The sequence below is a fragment of the Sinocyclocheilus grahami genome, unplaced genomic scaffold, assembly GCF_001515645.1.
Source record: "Sinocyclocheilus grahami isolate Dianchi unplaced genomic scaffold, SAMN03320097.WGS_v1.1 scaffold1827.1, whole genome shotgun sequence".
Taxonomy (NCBI): domain Eukaryota; kingdom Metazoa; phylum Chordata; class Actinopteri; order Cypriniformes; family Cyprinidae; genus Sinocyclocheilus; species Sinocyclocheilus grahami.
In genome coordinates this window covers 120,341-135,846 of record NW_015507006.1, presented here as the reverse complement: position 1 = coordinate 135,846, position 15,506 = coordinate 120,341, and the positions used below count along the sequence as shown (strand labels likewise).

The 15,506-nt window shown below is 37.9% G+C and overlaps 1 protein-coding gene across 1 annotated transcript; it reads right to left on the bottom strand.

The window, feature by feature from the left end:
• Nucleotides 1-3,019: 3,019 nt before the first annotated feature.
• On the bottom strand, nt 3,020-13,932 carry spty2d1 (SPT2 chromatin protein domain containing 1). Its single transcript, XM_016259308.1, is given in 6 exon segments — nt 3,020-3,504; nt 5,049-5,126; nt 5,303-5,459; nt 7,708-9,096; nt 13,071-13,185; nt 13,444-13,932. Coding segments are annotated over 6 exon segments (1,899 nt in total). The 5' UTR covers nt 13,504-13,932; the 3' UTR covers nt 3,020-3,404.
• Between the last annotated feature and the right edge of the window lie 1,574 nt (nt 13,933-15,506).

The window sequence follows — 15,506 nt, the reverse complement described above, 5'->3', positions numbered from 1 at the left end:
CACTCACTCACTCACACACACACACACATTCATGTTTCATTTTTAGCACATTTATTCATAATTTTTTATCATTTATTATAGGTAAAAGAGACCTTTAAAGAAAACTCATCGCATTTTAAAAAATGGATTAACAGCAAAAGAATAAAACGGTGGAATGAAGTTGTCCAGGGCTGGACTGGGACAAAAAAATCGGCCCTGACATTTTTTGGTCCAGGCGGCCCACCACCATATATATATGATATACACTACCAGTCAAAAGTTTTTGAACAGTAAGATCTTTCATGTTTTTTAAAGAAGTCTCTTCTGCTCACCAAGCCTGCATTTATTTAATCCAAAATACAGCAAAAGCAGTAATACTGTGAAATATTTTTACTTTTTAAAATAACTGTTTTCTATTTTAATATATGTTAAAATGTAATTTATTGCTGTGATCAAAGTTTAATTTTCAGCGTCATTACTCCAGTCTTCAGTGTCACATGATCCTTCAGAAATCATTCTGATATGCTGATTTGCTGCTTAAGAAACATTTCTGATTATTATTATGTTGAAAACAGTGGAGTAGATTTTTTTCAGGTTTCTTTGATGAATAGAAAGTTCAGAAGAACAGCATTTATCTGAAATAGAAATCTTTTGTAACATTATAAATGTCTTTATCATCATTTTTGGCCAATTTAGCTTTTTATTTCAGTAAAATGCTGATATTTGGATATTTCTATTCATCAAAGAATCCTGAAAAAAATGTACTCAGCTGTTTTAAATATTGATAATAATATTAATAATAATCAGAAATTTTCTTGAGCAGCAAATCAGCATATCAGAATGATTTCTGAAGATCATGTGAAGACTGGAGTAACGATGCTGAAAATTCAGCTTTGATCTCAGGAATAAATTACAGTTTAACAGATATTCAAATAGAAAGCAGTTATTTTAAATAGTAAAAATATTTTACAGTATTACTGCCTTTGCTGTACTTTGGGTCAAATAAATGCAGGCTTGGTGAGCAGAAGAGAATTCTTAAAAAAAAATAAAAATCTTACTGTGCAAATTTTTTTAACTGGTATTGTAGATCATTGCATCTAGTTGTTTTAGATACGAATAAAACATCAGGTCCGACAATATCGTTTAAATCGTTTTATCGACAATTTTTATTTCAATCTAGATTTATTTGCATTGGCTTATGGAAACCTCTGTGAACACACTTGACTTATAACACCCAGATTTTTGACTGTAGAGGAAGTAACCGTGCATCCGTCTAGTTGTAAATTGTAATCCACGAGATTCGGCGTACTGTCTTTTGGTCCAATAAGTAATATCTGTGTCTTATCCGAATTTAATAGGAGAAAATTATTGGTCATCCATTCTTTTACATTTTTAACACACTCCGTTAGCTTAGATAATTTAGAAGTTTCATCTGGTCTTGTTGAGATATATAGTTGAGGATCATCGGCATAACAGTGGAAACTAATCCCGTATTTCCTAATAATATTACCAAGTGGCAAAGCTGCTGTGTAAACATGGGAAAAGCCGACGAGGAAGAAGTTGGGGTGAAGTGGTCTTTATATAGGCAGAGCAAAATACTTCATGGCTCCGTCTATAGCGCATTGTGACTGGGTGGTTTACGCTGTCAATACAGGAGACAAACCAATGGGCCACTGGCTGCTCGCTGTCCCTGCGTGTTGGTCCTTGGCAAAAAACAAACAAAAAAACATTCTGTCGGCCCACCGAGAAAATGCCCGATATGCCAATTACCAATTCAGCCCTGATGTTGTCATATAGTCAGCCAGAAAAAAAAGGTAATATAAGAAGAACCTGGGAAATTGTATTAAATATGGAAACCAATATGTGACATAACTTCCACTTCATGAATGCTTTTGTGTAATTTGTTCTTTTTTAGACAGCAACGATTTTTAATACACGACGCTATTTTGTATCCCTGCACATCTCTATGGAGTGTATATCTATACTGGCTTTAAGGATGGTTTTCACATTAGTGATCAAGTGGCAACCCAACACTACCAAAATTGTATATTATTTAAATGTAATAAAACGTAGGTATGTATTTTTAATAGGTCCAACAATGTGCAAAATGATTAACACATGGGAAGTTTTGGATTCTGATTCTAATTAGTTGTTTTGTGAACATTAAAATACTAATATCTGTGTTTTCAATGTGATTTTGTGTTGTGGGTACAAGTTAAGTAGGCCTAATGCTGCTAGATCAGCCCAAACCCTATCCCAATCAACTAACCATCAAACAATGCAGCCTATCCGTATCTGCCCATGAGCAAAGAACCGTACTATGAGGACATGGTCCATAAAGGGGCTCATTTATTCATAAATTAGTTCATAAGCTACCTGACCTTATGTAAAAATTTACCACGACTGTTAGCTAAGATGGAAGTAACAAAGCAGCCAAACGCTGTGTGAAATATCATATGCGCCTTGCTTTGAAGTGGATAATAAAGAGATGAGACCATTTACTCTGGTCCAGTGACAAAACCAGCAAGAGGTACAGTAATTACCCTGATAGCACACATACATCACAGAGACATCTATTTGACGTCTGCATTTACGTTTCCTATCAGATGTCAAATAGACATTTATTATTTAGAATGTAAGTAAAACTAACATCTTAAAGACGTCTGACAGATGTTTGTACACAGCAGATGCTTTCCAGATGAAGTGATCTTTAACAGACATCTTGCAGATGTGCGTGTGCGATCTGGGTAGGAAAGGTGTGTTGTGTTGTACTGTGTTGTCCAATTGATGCGTTATTGTTACCATAAGTACTTCCAAGATTTTTCACACAATACCATGGTATTGCCATGTTACAATGTTGACTTGTTTCTAGATGATGTTGAAATGTGAATAATGTCATTTGCATTTCAAACATACGTTGTGCAGTGCAACCAGTGTGTTCCAAAGCACAAAGTAAATACTTGGGTTTCATCCAAGCTAAAGGCAACTCATTTTCACTTCCAGGTTTATGGAACCAGATCCACCATTACAGCGACGACACAGAATTAACAAATGACAGGACAACAGAATCGGTCAAAAATCACTTTAACAAAAAGTACATGGCAGTCTTATACACTTATTAACTAACTCTCCTTAAATCAGGACCAATCTGGAACTTGGTGCTCGAGTAAGGCATCCACATAGATATACTTTCATGGTTTCTAGAGATACAAAAAATGCTATCGTGATTCTCAGATATTAATTTCATATATTATTTTCTCCGAAGATCAGCTATGTCAGATGGGCTCTTGATAGTGCAATCCTGCTCCCATGGCTTGGGCATTCAAATAAATAGTGTAACAATGTCAGCGGCACAAGGAAGGCATTTCCATTCCACTCGGTTCCTCCCAACCAAATAAGACTATATCAAAGTCAAGTAAGGTAAACTAAATCTTTTTCTGCTTTGCTTTCATCCCTAGTTTTCTTTTCATCTCCTCCTCCTCCATACGGATGTCCTCTTCATCCTCCTTGATGCCCAGGCGTAAACTGAGGCAGAAACAAAAACAGGTGTCATTAAGGAACGTAATTTTCACTGGTCCTCTGCGAAAATGGAGAGAAGCATTTTATTTCAGTCTGTCGGAAACACAATCATTTCCTCTTCTTGGCATTCTTCCGCCTCATCTCCTCAATCGGGTTGGGTACCGTTCACATTTTAACCGGTACGGTACCGGTACCTGAATTTTGGTGCTGGTACCCAACGGTACCTTTTTTCGGTACTTTACTTTGTGTAATTACAAAAACATTTATTTCAGTGAAAATAAGTCAAAAAGTTTCAATTTCAACATTTTGAACAATAGAGTCCTACAAACTTTCTTTCTTTCTTTCTTTTTTTCTCCCAGAAATTCTTGTTTTAATTTTTCTGAAAATCAAATGAAGGCATTAAACATTTATTTTAAATCAAATGAAAATTAAACTATTTTATTTTTTGGCAAACAAACTGAGGTTTACTGTTGAAATTAATACATGGAAGAAAAATTGTGTGAATATTCCTTTAAAACATTTTTTAATAGGCTAATAATTGTATTTTTTTTTCTACAATTAAGTGATTAATCTGGTTGTAATTTGTTTTTATCATTTAATTGTTTTATTTAAATTTGATAGAAAATGGAATATTTAAATATGTACATTATACTGTACAAAAGTAATACAAGAGTAATACATTTCTGTTACATGCTAAACCGTACTTTTATTTTGACAGGTTGCCATGAAGTTTCTGTGTGTATACAGTATGATGATGCTCGTTTTCTCAAATGAAACAGTAAAATTCTCGCGAAGTGACTCTCACAGTAGCTCTGGAGATTAAGTTGTGTTCATGCCATCATATAGTGAGACGCAGAGGCCGAAAATCACCGCGAGCGTCACGCGTGCTTCAGTATTTGTGTAGTAAACAAAACCGCGTTTCCGCCATTCATACATACAGAGGCAAGCGGAACATGCAGGATTCATATTTAAACCGTCTTTTTGCATTTTAATATTCACAGACACTAGTTCATATCGCGATTCGAATTAAGTGGCAGACAGTGGCTACTTTTGATTTATTCGTCCAAAATTGACGAATTCCGCATTATAGAGTAAATTACGTTTTTATGAATGGACTCCACGATCCCGTCCGCGTTTTCGCAGAAACCATATGGCCCTAGAAATGTAACCACACTTCAGAACATTTCGGCTTGCCCTGTGTGTTGTTCGAACGAGTTGCAGGGATGACCTCTTGTCACAGGGTCTCTCTTGCGTCTCAGATGCGTTCTCAGGTAACGAAATTTGGCACCGATTGATTTAACGTGAATCGGTACTCGGTAGTATCGACGCAATTCGGTCGGTACCCTTAAAAGTACCGAGTTCGGTATCCAACCCTACTCCTCAAGTTCTCGTCTTTCCTCCTGGTCCTCAAGCACTGCCATTCGCAGGCTAATAAGACAATCAGGGGCAAGGCAAAACAGAAAACACACAGAAAAGAAGGCAACAATGGGATGATTTCAGTTTGTCAGAACTACTATTGACCCACTCGTAGTTTGCAGCTGAATTCATACCTCCTCGCTTCCTCTTTCTGCTGTTCTTTCCAGGTGCTCTCCATAAATTTCAGTGCATATTCACTTTCATCTTTATATCTGTTGAAACGAAAGACCATTTTTACACAAAGTAGGTAAACAATCCTTGTATTTTAAGGCTAGAAACATTCTATGCAAGTATGCAAACACTGGGAGTAAACGTCACCTATAAATTGCAAGATCTTTTCCAAGTCCAAGGATATTTTATAGTAATCTTAAACTGCGCAAAAACTCACTTGGTCCTGTCATAGCCAAAGATTTCCCTGATATGTTTTGAAATTTCATCTTGTTCTCCTCCTCCATCGTCGATGAAGTCATCCATCTCAGAGTCATACTCTTCCTCATCCTCATACTTTCGTTTATAATTGGATGTTATGGGGGGCAACACTGGTCCTTCAAAAATAGCAGGAGTAGAGGGGATACAATTTAAAAACATGTAATATTACACATGAGGCATTAGTGTTGCTACTGATTACAAATGAAAAACAAATGTCCTTGTTTATAGAACATGAATGAATACATGTGCAAATCAAGCTCATTATAATGCAAATTCAATACCAAGTACTTGGAGCAATAAACAACACAAGAATCGATTCACACTAATGAATTCTGCTTGTTCCATAAATTTCAAAGTAACTACGTTTACATGCAACCAAATAATCAGTTAGTAATCAGATGAACGGTTCAATCAGAAAACCATGTCAAGCTCAATCGATTCAAGTGAGTTTAATCCAAATGAAATTTTAATCCGATTGGATGGGGGGGCACAGACCTAAAATAATATGATCAATGGGAAAACCATGAGCACATATAAACGCATGAATCAGAAGATATTCTCAATCGGATTATAAGATGCCTTTATGAATGTATTTACACAACTACCATGTTTGGTTTCAGTTATTCTTACAGTGACTTCCAGACACAGCAACTACGCTTCCGTTAAAGTTGTGTTCGGAATACATGTAATGTACATGTACGAAACTTTCAGAACCTGAAGTCTTAATGAATTCATTCCAAACGACGACATACTGTATATGCATGTAAACATACCTAATATGCCTAACCAGGATATATACAGGAATCATGGATTTAAATGTAATACCTTTCAAGACCTTTTTTAAGACTCTTTCCATACATTTTAAGACCTCATCGCCACTCCAAGTTTTAACCGGTTACATCGGTGACACTTTAACTTACATTTGCTATATATTGATTGTAAGATAGCACAACTAAACAGACTTACTTTGTGATAACTCCTTATAAATACAACATAATTCAGAAGGGGGGAACGATTCACAAGAGAATTAATTGAGTGACTAGCTCAAATGCTTCCTACTAGTGTGGCCCAAAACATTTAGCACAGTTGTATTACAGGTAGAATGCAAAATGTTTCAGTACAAGCATTTCAACCAAATGTAATTTATGCAATATTTCAAACTTTTAACCCACTGGGGAAAATCAACCCATGGCAACAGTTTAAAAGCAGCCCAATTTCGTGGAAAAAACTAACAACAACCCTGCATCCAACACCAGCTGCAGAAGTCAGATTTGACAAAAGTAAGGAGAGATAACTGACAGGATGTTGGAGAATTTGCTCCTCAGCAGATCCCGAGCTCACTGACAAATATCTTTTATCGTAAGATGTGCTCCCTTTACACAGTGGGCGCGCGCGAAATCGAAAGTGAACTGTGACTGCGATTTAAATACCCCAGTAACCCCACATATTGATAGCGGCGCCCTGATGCGCGAAAATTACATACAATATTAGAATGTTTGCGTGAGCGGACACAAAAATTGCGGGAGCGGATGGGAGCATGCGGTAATGGTCAGAAATTCAGCGAGAGTGGACTCAACAAGCCCTGGCTACCACGCAGCGGCGCAGTCAGTCAGTGAGCGCTGTAACAGATTATGTCAAATCTTGCGGGATTCCATAAATAAACTACACAGAACCCCACTATTCGGACAAATATACATAATGAAAAGATGATATGAAATTTAATACCTTGGAAAATGGCATTTAAGACTTTTTAAGGGCCTTAATTTTCTCTAAATTGATTTATCAACTTTTAATACTTTTTAAGACCCCGCAGACACCCTGCTAACAAACAAGAAACATGATTCCTAGTTTTATAGATGATTCGCCAAACCAACTGTTGGAATATTCAATCAACTTTTGCAAAGCAAAACGGATCTTTCACAGTAACTGTTTTAATAATATCTTTAACAGGCTGTTGATTACCACCTTAAATAATTTCAACTTGTCTTCTTGGTTTGTAAACACAAACAAAAAAAAAAGTACAAGAAATGTATTAAACAGTAATTTCATCTTTTCACGTCTACTACGACGTATATCCAAGTGAAACGGCTCCCACACAAGAAATTTTTTTTTAAAAAGGACTTGATTTTGTCCATCAGGAATTTATTGCCTGTAGAATTCTAAGTGAATTTTTAAAAATGTTTGTGTGTATAATGTTTAATATGGTGTAATGCATTGCCCCATTAACTTCAGTTGCAAGGTTCATTACATTACGTTAATTCTTGGGACTGGCATCTGCCAAAACAGCAGTTCTCTTAATAATATATTAACAAACACAAATCATGAAACACTTGGCCATTAAGAGGTTCTTATCGTAACCCTTACCAGGAGGTTTAACCAGGACTCTGTGGCCTGAGGGGCCAATCAATGTCCTGGGGCCTTGAGGTCCCGGAGGTCTTGGAACCATCCCAGGTCTCGGTGCAAAGTTCTTTGATGAAACAGTCTCTGAAACAACAGTGCACTGAGATATTCCAGGGCCAGAGCCCATGATGTTTACCGGTCTCCCAGAAACATTACTTCCCATCCTGCTTGGTCCATTTATGGTGGCCTTGGAGCTTCCAGGAACCTGCTGACCTGGCAAACTACCACCTGGCCTTGGTTGCTTTGAGGGGTCACCAGAAGAGGGTAAAAGTACAAGTCTGTTGCTCCCAGGCCGTGATAAATGTCCTAGTTTAGCTGGTTTCTGAGGTTGCCCACCGGAGTTACTAGGTCTAACTTGCCCAGAGTTTTTGTGTGGTGCTTGACTTGGTCTAGCTGCACCAGGAGCAACTCCAGCACGACTTCCCAAAATACTTGATTTCCCTTGAGGTACTGAGGTATTCCCCTTCTTTGGGGTAAGGTCACTTGAGGTTGTGGGCCTTTGGCCTTGTGAGGGTCTGGATGGTGCTGGTTTCAATTGAAACGGAGCACTGTTCTTCATGGCAGCTTTACCATTTAAGGCACCTGAGGAGCCTGAGTTTCTGTCTCCGTGTAGTTTGACAGAACTTGGAATTCTTTCACTGGATGATTGAAGCTTTGGCTTTTTGCTGGTACTACTTGACTGGTACTTTTCCCCTGATGGCTTGGGCAATTTCCCAATTTTGCCATCTCGGTCTACATGCTTCTTTTGTGAATTTGAGCTGGATTGGGATCGGCTGTCTTTGTGTCCTGAATTCTTGTCTGGTTTGGCCTCTTTCCCTCTATCCTGATTCTTGACTCTGCGCTCTATTTCGAGTTCTCGAATCTCCTCGGCTGTTCTAAGCCTCTCTTCGGTCTTCTTCACTACTTTCATTTCAACAGGTTCAAACTGCTTCTTTTCCGCAAGTTTCAAGAGGTCCGCAAAGTTCATTGATGATGGAGGGGGCCTTGCTGGAGCACTGTGTCTTTTCGGTTTGCTGTCGACTTTGTTTGAGAACTCAGGCCGAGACGGAGGCTTAACAGGCATGCTTTGTTCTTCAGATTCAGAATCATTTCCCTAACAGCCGTAATTATCACCATCATCATCATCATCATCATACTCATCATCATCATCATCATCATATGTGTTCGATGTTTGCTGCTCTTCCGATCTCTCCCCCTTCGACCGCCTTTTTTTGGGCTGGTCTATGACAGGGACGCCATTGTAACCTCTGAAATTGTCCTTAGTTCGGGAAGCCATTGCTCTTGCCTTCCTATCTGATTTCAGCTCCACTCTTTTGGCCAGCAGGTCCTCTTTTGCTTTCTTACTCTGTAGTTCTAAGAAAGAGAGCGTGAGGAACATCAAAATATGCATTATATGTGAAAAGGGCCATGGTTATTTTCTCACCCTCATGTCTTTGCAAATCCCTAAGGCTAAAGGGGTGTCTTATCCTGCCCCTGTAAGGCCACTATCTTGCAGAGTTTAGCTCCAATTAACCCTACTGTATTTTATTTAATACAACACTTTTAAGGCTTCTAAATGACCAAAACTTTGCTGAAAAACATTGTACAGCATCTTTAATCAATAAAAACTTCAGAGCTTTAATCATAAAACCAATCAAATATCATCTTACCAAAACATATTACCGGATAATATTGAGTAACAATTGATATTTATATGCATTGAAGTTTAAGTAATTTCTCACTGATTTACATTACAAGCTGTCAGAATTTCATCTTACTTTTTGGCCATATAAATATCAGCAACTGCATATTGTCACTTAGTTCCTCTGTTTTTCCTCCTCAAGTATAACATTCCCCTCTATCAAAATATACAGGCCTGATATATCAAATATTATACTCAATAAAAACACGTTTGCATTCAGTTAAAAAGAATAGATTTTTCAGATCACTATTTCTTATGTCAAGCTTTGGAGAGTTAAACGCACCTGAACCAGCTAATCAAGGTCTTCAGGACTGCTAGAAACATCCTGGCAAATGTGTAGGAGCTGTTGGAACTGTGAGCGTTTGAAAGGACTAACTAAATAAATAATATTAGATATTATAAAAAGGGTCCATACAACTTGTGTGCTAGAGTTACATGATATACCAGCATAGAGCTCATAGATCATTTTATAGAAGTGAAATAAGCATTTCTAAGGAAAAAATTGCTTTTGAAAAACGGCGGAGGTGACGAGAGCGCTTTAGTGCAAAAAGTGCATGACCTACATGTGAGCACTTTAACCCTTTAAGAAGCTTATAACCATATTGTTTTGTGTGGGCTGCCCTTTCAGGTGCGTATGCCATTTAATGCATTGAAAAGTGTGTTAACTTATGTTTTGCGTTAGATTGAATTTTATCTGCAAATATTAGAAGTGTGTCTCCACCGAAAGCAGAGAAAAGCAACGGATTAATTTTTACTGAAATATTAATTTAGATAAAATATTAGTTGTTGCTGTTAAACAGACCTCCCTTATAGAATAATAAAGAGTAATACATTACTATCTTCAGATGATGAAATGTTTGTTTTGTGACACATTTGTGGTTTAGGGTTTCTTTATTACCATTTATAATTTAACCCGTGTGCTGTACTGTAAAAATCATTTTTTAAACCTTAAAACCTAATTTAGTGTTCCCTGTCAAAAACGATCAAATTTGCTTATAAATCTTTCATTATGCTCTATTATCACCAAATCTTGGATTGAATTTTTTTTTGTCCACTTGTTTTCTTTCATTTAGCACAGGTTTTGTATTTCTTTTTGGAACTGATATATAATGACTTCACTGATCTGAGCTTATGCACATGTTTTTTTTTGTGTGTGTGGGGATAATTTTAACAATGATCACTAAAAACTCAAAAGGTTTTTGAGCATAATGAGAGATTTACAAGCAATTCTTGCAGACCTGTAATTTTTGACAGGGACACCCCCATATGTAACAAGGTCCTAAAAAGTACAAAGAATATCCAGTTGTTTTGGGAAGTTGCTGTACCCTGTGTATGCAAAGTCAGTAGGTTTTAGTCCAATGCGATAACTTTAACTAGGAAATCTAGTCCGGGTCAAGATAACTAGAAACTGGAACACAGAGTCAAAATGACTTTCCAGTTTAAAAATGCGTACAAACAGTTGGTTACTCTTTTTAATAATTGTGACATTTTATGTGGTTGAGGTCAACCCTGATGTGAATGTGACATGTCTAAATATAAGTCATATGGACTGCCTTTATGGTGCTCTTAAGGTTCTTTTCATCATCTTGACAGCATCCATCCCCTTCATTTTAATTATATGGAAAAGAGCTATCTTTTGTGGTCTTATGCCGAGTTCACACTGCACAATTTTCAAACTCGTCGGATCGCCGTGGTTTTCACACTGCGTGACTATCTGGGGTAGCATTCAGTTGCTGCTGTGTTCACATTGCACGATGGATCAGCGACGGGGTTTCACACTGCATGACTTCACAATAGGAAGAATCGCCGACAGCTCTGTCTGATCCGCAAACAACGGTTCACAACAAAACACACGCGAGAAGTGATAAGGAAATAACTCGAGAACCAGCGTGCGTCAGACTGGAGTTCTCCAGCAAGAGTGTAATTATTAAAAATATATATATATAGCCCGCAAATTGTCTGTGAGCTGATTTCCAGCTACAAGGAGAAAAAGAAAAACAGATTATGCAGGAGGGAGATGCAGGGATTGGGTGTTCTGCAAAGAGAGTTTGAGGTAAATAATTAACTGTTATGCTGATGTTGTGGCTGGTCAAGCAAATGTTTGTGCTTGTTTCTGTATGATATAATTGTTCATATATCTAGTAAAATACTGATATTCTGGTCTATAACTCCTCCCCGAACTTCCCTCTGCCCTGTATCTTGGTCTCTCATTGGTTGTAGGTCATCGCCGATGTAGTTTTCAGTAGAGGTCGACCGATGTATCGGTTTTGCCGATTAATCGGCACCAATAGTTGATTTCTGGAATAATCGGTTATCGACAAAAATCCATGCCGATAGTTTTCCGGGTTGTGTCCATTGCTGGAGCGGCTGAGAAGGGTCTGCTGTCATTACACAGTGCGAGAACGGCCTCTAGTGGTTGAAATCACTGACAGCACGTGCTATTTGTTTAGACACGTGATGCTGCACGCTGGACAGAGCGGTACACTTCAGACGCAGAAAATCCTGCCGCGCCACAGAACGCCATTCACATAGTTTTCCTTTAAACTACATTATATTGGTCCCGAATCGTTGTTAATGTACATAATGAATTGTGTATTGTGCATTTTCAGCAAAACGTTTGTCTTTCTGTGGCTCGAATAAAGTCTGTGTGCTTCATTTAAAGATCTATAATATAGGTCGCTCTCTCTCTTTCCGTTTGCTCCGTTTTTGTAAACACCGAACTTCAAACTCGTCCATGCCAAATTGTTCATTCTTGAAGTAAACTTTTGTCTGTTTGGTGATTAAATAAACTGTTTTAGACCGCTGCTCGAGTTGAACGCGACGCGTCCGGAGTGTGTGTGATACCGGTGAGTTCTCGTAGACTCAGCGCTGCGCTTTTATTTTAATTAGTTAATCAAAGCATGAGAGTATGCATACAATATCCATATGTATATAATTTTAATGCTATAGCCTGTATATATTTAAAGATGTGCATCTTTAAGCATGACAATTGAAATGAAATGGTAACACTTTAAAATAAGAGTCCAGTTGTAGCATTACGATTAATGAAAGCTGTGTAAGTATTGTTCCTTGTTAGAGTGTTAATTTCAACATTTACTATTATTTAAAGTTTTTTACTAGTACTACTACTAGTATGGTTCAGTACTGTTTTTGTTAATAAAGCACTATTTTAGTTTTTGTTCAGTATCAATTTTAAAACTATCGGTTAATTAATCGGTATCGGCCAGTGTGGTCCAACCTAGCTATCGGTATCGGCAAAATTCACTATCGGTCGACCTCTAATTTTCAGTCAGAAATCATTGTACACTGCGTGATTGTGAATCGCCGACAGCTCCAGATATTTTAGCATGCCAAATATTTCACAGGCGTCGGCGACGTGTCGGCGATTCCCTCAGATCGTGTCTTTGATAAATTACCCAGCGTGATTGTCTCTCTCGTGAACGAGCACCGATTTGCCTCCGATTTCGGGCGTTTGTCGGCGATTTCGCAAAACCTGTCGGCGAGTGAAAAATCGTGCCGTGTGAACTCGGCATAAGTCTTACAGGTTTGCAATGACATGACAGCAAGTAAACAATGACTTGGATGGACTATGCGATTTAGGAGATGTTATGTACAGCCAAACAAGGTTTAAAGAGGAAAAAAGCACCTTTTTTATTTTGCTCCATGGCCTGTTTTTTCAAGAAGGCCTGCACCGCAGACGAATTTACTCCCTTGATTTTGACATCTTTCTTGGGTGGACCGGTTTTCAGGCTGTACCGCTTCTATAAAATACAGACATGGTGGAACACCACAGAAATGCAAACGTGCGCATGTGACATTACAAGCACTTTAAATGACACAAGAGGCTTTTTCTCAAAACGTGAGCATAATTAAATTAATATTTCCCTAAAACATGATCGATTTTGGCACATTACAACAATAAAACATTTGAATTCATCAACGTGCATCTAGTTGGATCTTCCAAAGTTATAAATAAGACGATACATAATATTTTTTTCAAGTGTTTTTCTCATACATACCGGTATGCTGCTGAGGCCTTGGTTTTGGGAGGCAATGGACAGCACGTTGTCGAAATCCATGATCCCTAGCTGTCTACAGCTCACTTACTTAGCTAATAGCAACAGCTAACGTTCCCACTTAACGTACCAATAGACAAACACTGACCTCAGGCAGCCTTTGTGCCTGTAAACCAGCCCTGCTGTTAAAACCAGCCGAGTACTGGAGGAAGGAGAAGCAAACCAAGAGGAAACCCTCGATGAAATCAACTCCCTTCAGCTTCTGTCCGCCATATCTCATCAGCTGCTGTACATTCAGACCCTTAAACTACGGAGAGCTTCCCAGATTAATAAGAGACAAGTTCCGTTATGTATTCGTTTAGTGATACCTGACCAGTTTCCCTAAGTTGTCATTAAGCGAGGCGAAACACCGCGAACATAGAAAATCCTCTTGAGAGAAAGATCTGTGTTGTGTTCTAGAAACAACAACCAAACCCTCCTCATCCGGTTCACGTTGCCACTTCCGGTTGTTTAAGACTCGCGTTCTCTTCTTTCATAACAAGACCCAAAATTGTAGATATTTTGTAGATAACGGCAGATAGGTTGCTAAACACAACTAGCTAGAACTGTACCTTTCTCGGTTAAGACGAGTGCTTTTTAATTAAATTTTCTTTTTCTTTCTTTTTTATAGACAGCAGATGGGATTTTTAAATGCAAAAAATAAAAATAAAACACTAGGAAAATAAGCTAGGCGAAGCATAATTAAACAAAAAAAAATATATAAAAATGCACATCCGTGTTTATATATCATAGACGCTGCTAAATAGAATCTAATAAAAGAAACATAAATCATATCGATACATTCTCAGCACAAGTACAATAATCACGCGTATCTTTCTTTTGCATCCTAAATATTTATTATAAACAACGCTTGCAATACCAACACATCAGTTTGTACTTTAAGGTCATATATATATATATATATAATGCTTTATTGTCAACAAGCAGCATGTACAGTCATATCTCACTATATAGCAAAAACATTGCACATGCCTCTACACGAAGGAACACGGAGGGGAGAAAGAAAAAAGAGGGTACACAAACACCAGTTTACAGAGAAATGCATATTATACATATATCTACATCTCCAGAGGATATTACAATGCACTTTATAATACAGAAAATATACTTGGCAGGTCAGCACCATTATTATTATTATTATTGTGTTTTATATATATATATTATGTGAAAGTGTTAAAGGAGGAGCACGTGTTAATCGTTTTAATTGCTTTACTGTCCCAAGCACCATAAAAAGAGGTTCGCCTTTTGTAAACTTGCATATATGAGTGTGAAATTTACATAGAAATAAAATTACATTTATAATAAAACCACTTTAAGGTAATATTAAAGAGACAGTTCACCCCAAAATGAAAATTCGGTGATCATGGTGTCACAGTCGGTGGTTGCCATTGACTTCCACAGTGTTTTTGTTCCTACTACGGAAGTCAATGGCAACCACCGACTGTAACAATCTTCTAAATATCTTCTTTTGTGTTCAACATTAGAAAGCAACTCGTACGGGTTTGGAGCGACGTGAGGGTGAGTACATCATGACACAATTTTCATTTTGGGGTGAACTGTCCCTTTAACGACTTTTTTAGGAAAACAGTGAGCATAGTGACTCAATATTGTTCACTTAATGCTACCACAAGGTGTCGATACAGATTCAAGAAGCAGTTCAGATGCCGTTTACGCGTCTCACTATCATTTTGTTAACCTTTACAGTTTATATCGAACTCGCATTATATATCAGAAACAGATGTTGACAATAAAACGTATTAAAAACGCGATAAAAGGAATAAACGGGCACTGAAAGCGCTGTATGCAAATGTCGCGGGTAAACCCCTCCCACTCGGCCACAATCGCCGTGATGTAATCACCTTCCTGCATTCCGATTGGACAGGGCTTGTGTTTACCCGCAGGCTCCGCCCACTTCACAGCGGATTTTCCCAAACACAAGACAAAAACACATTTCAAATACAAAGGGACGTAAATACTAGCGTGTGCTCTGTTAGCGACGACCGATC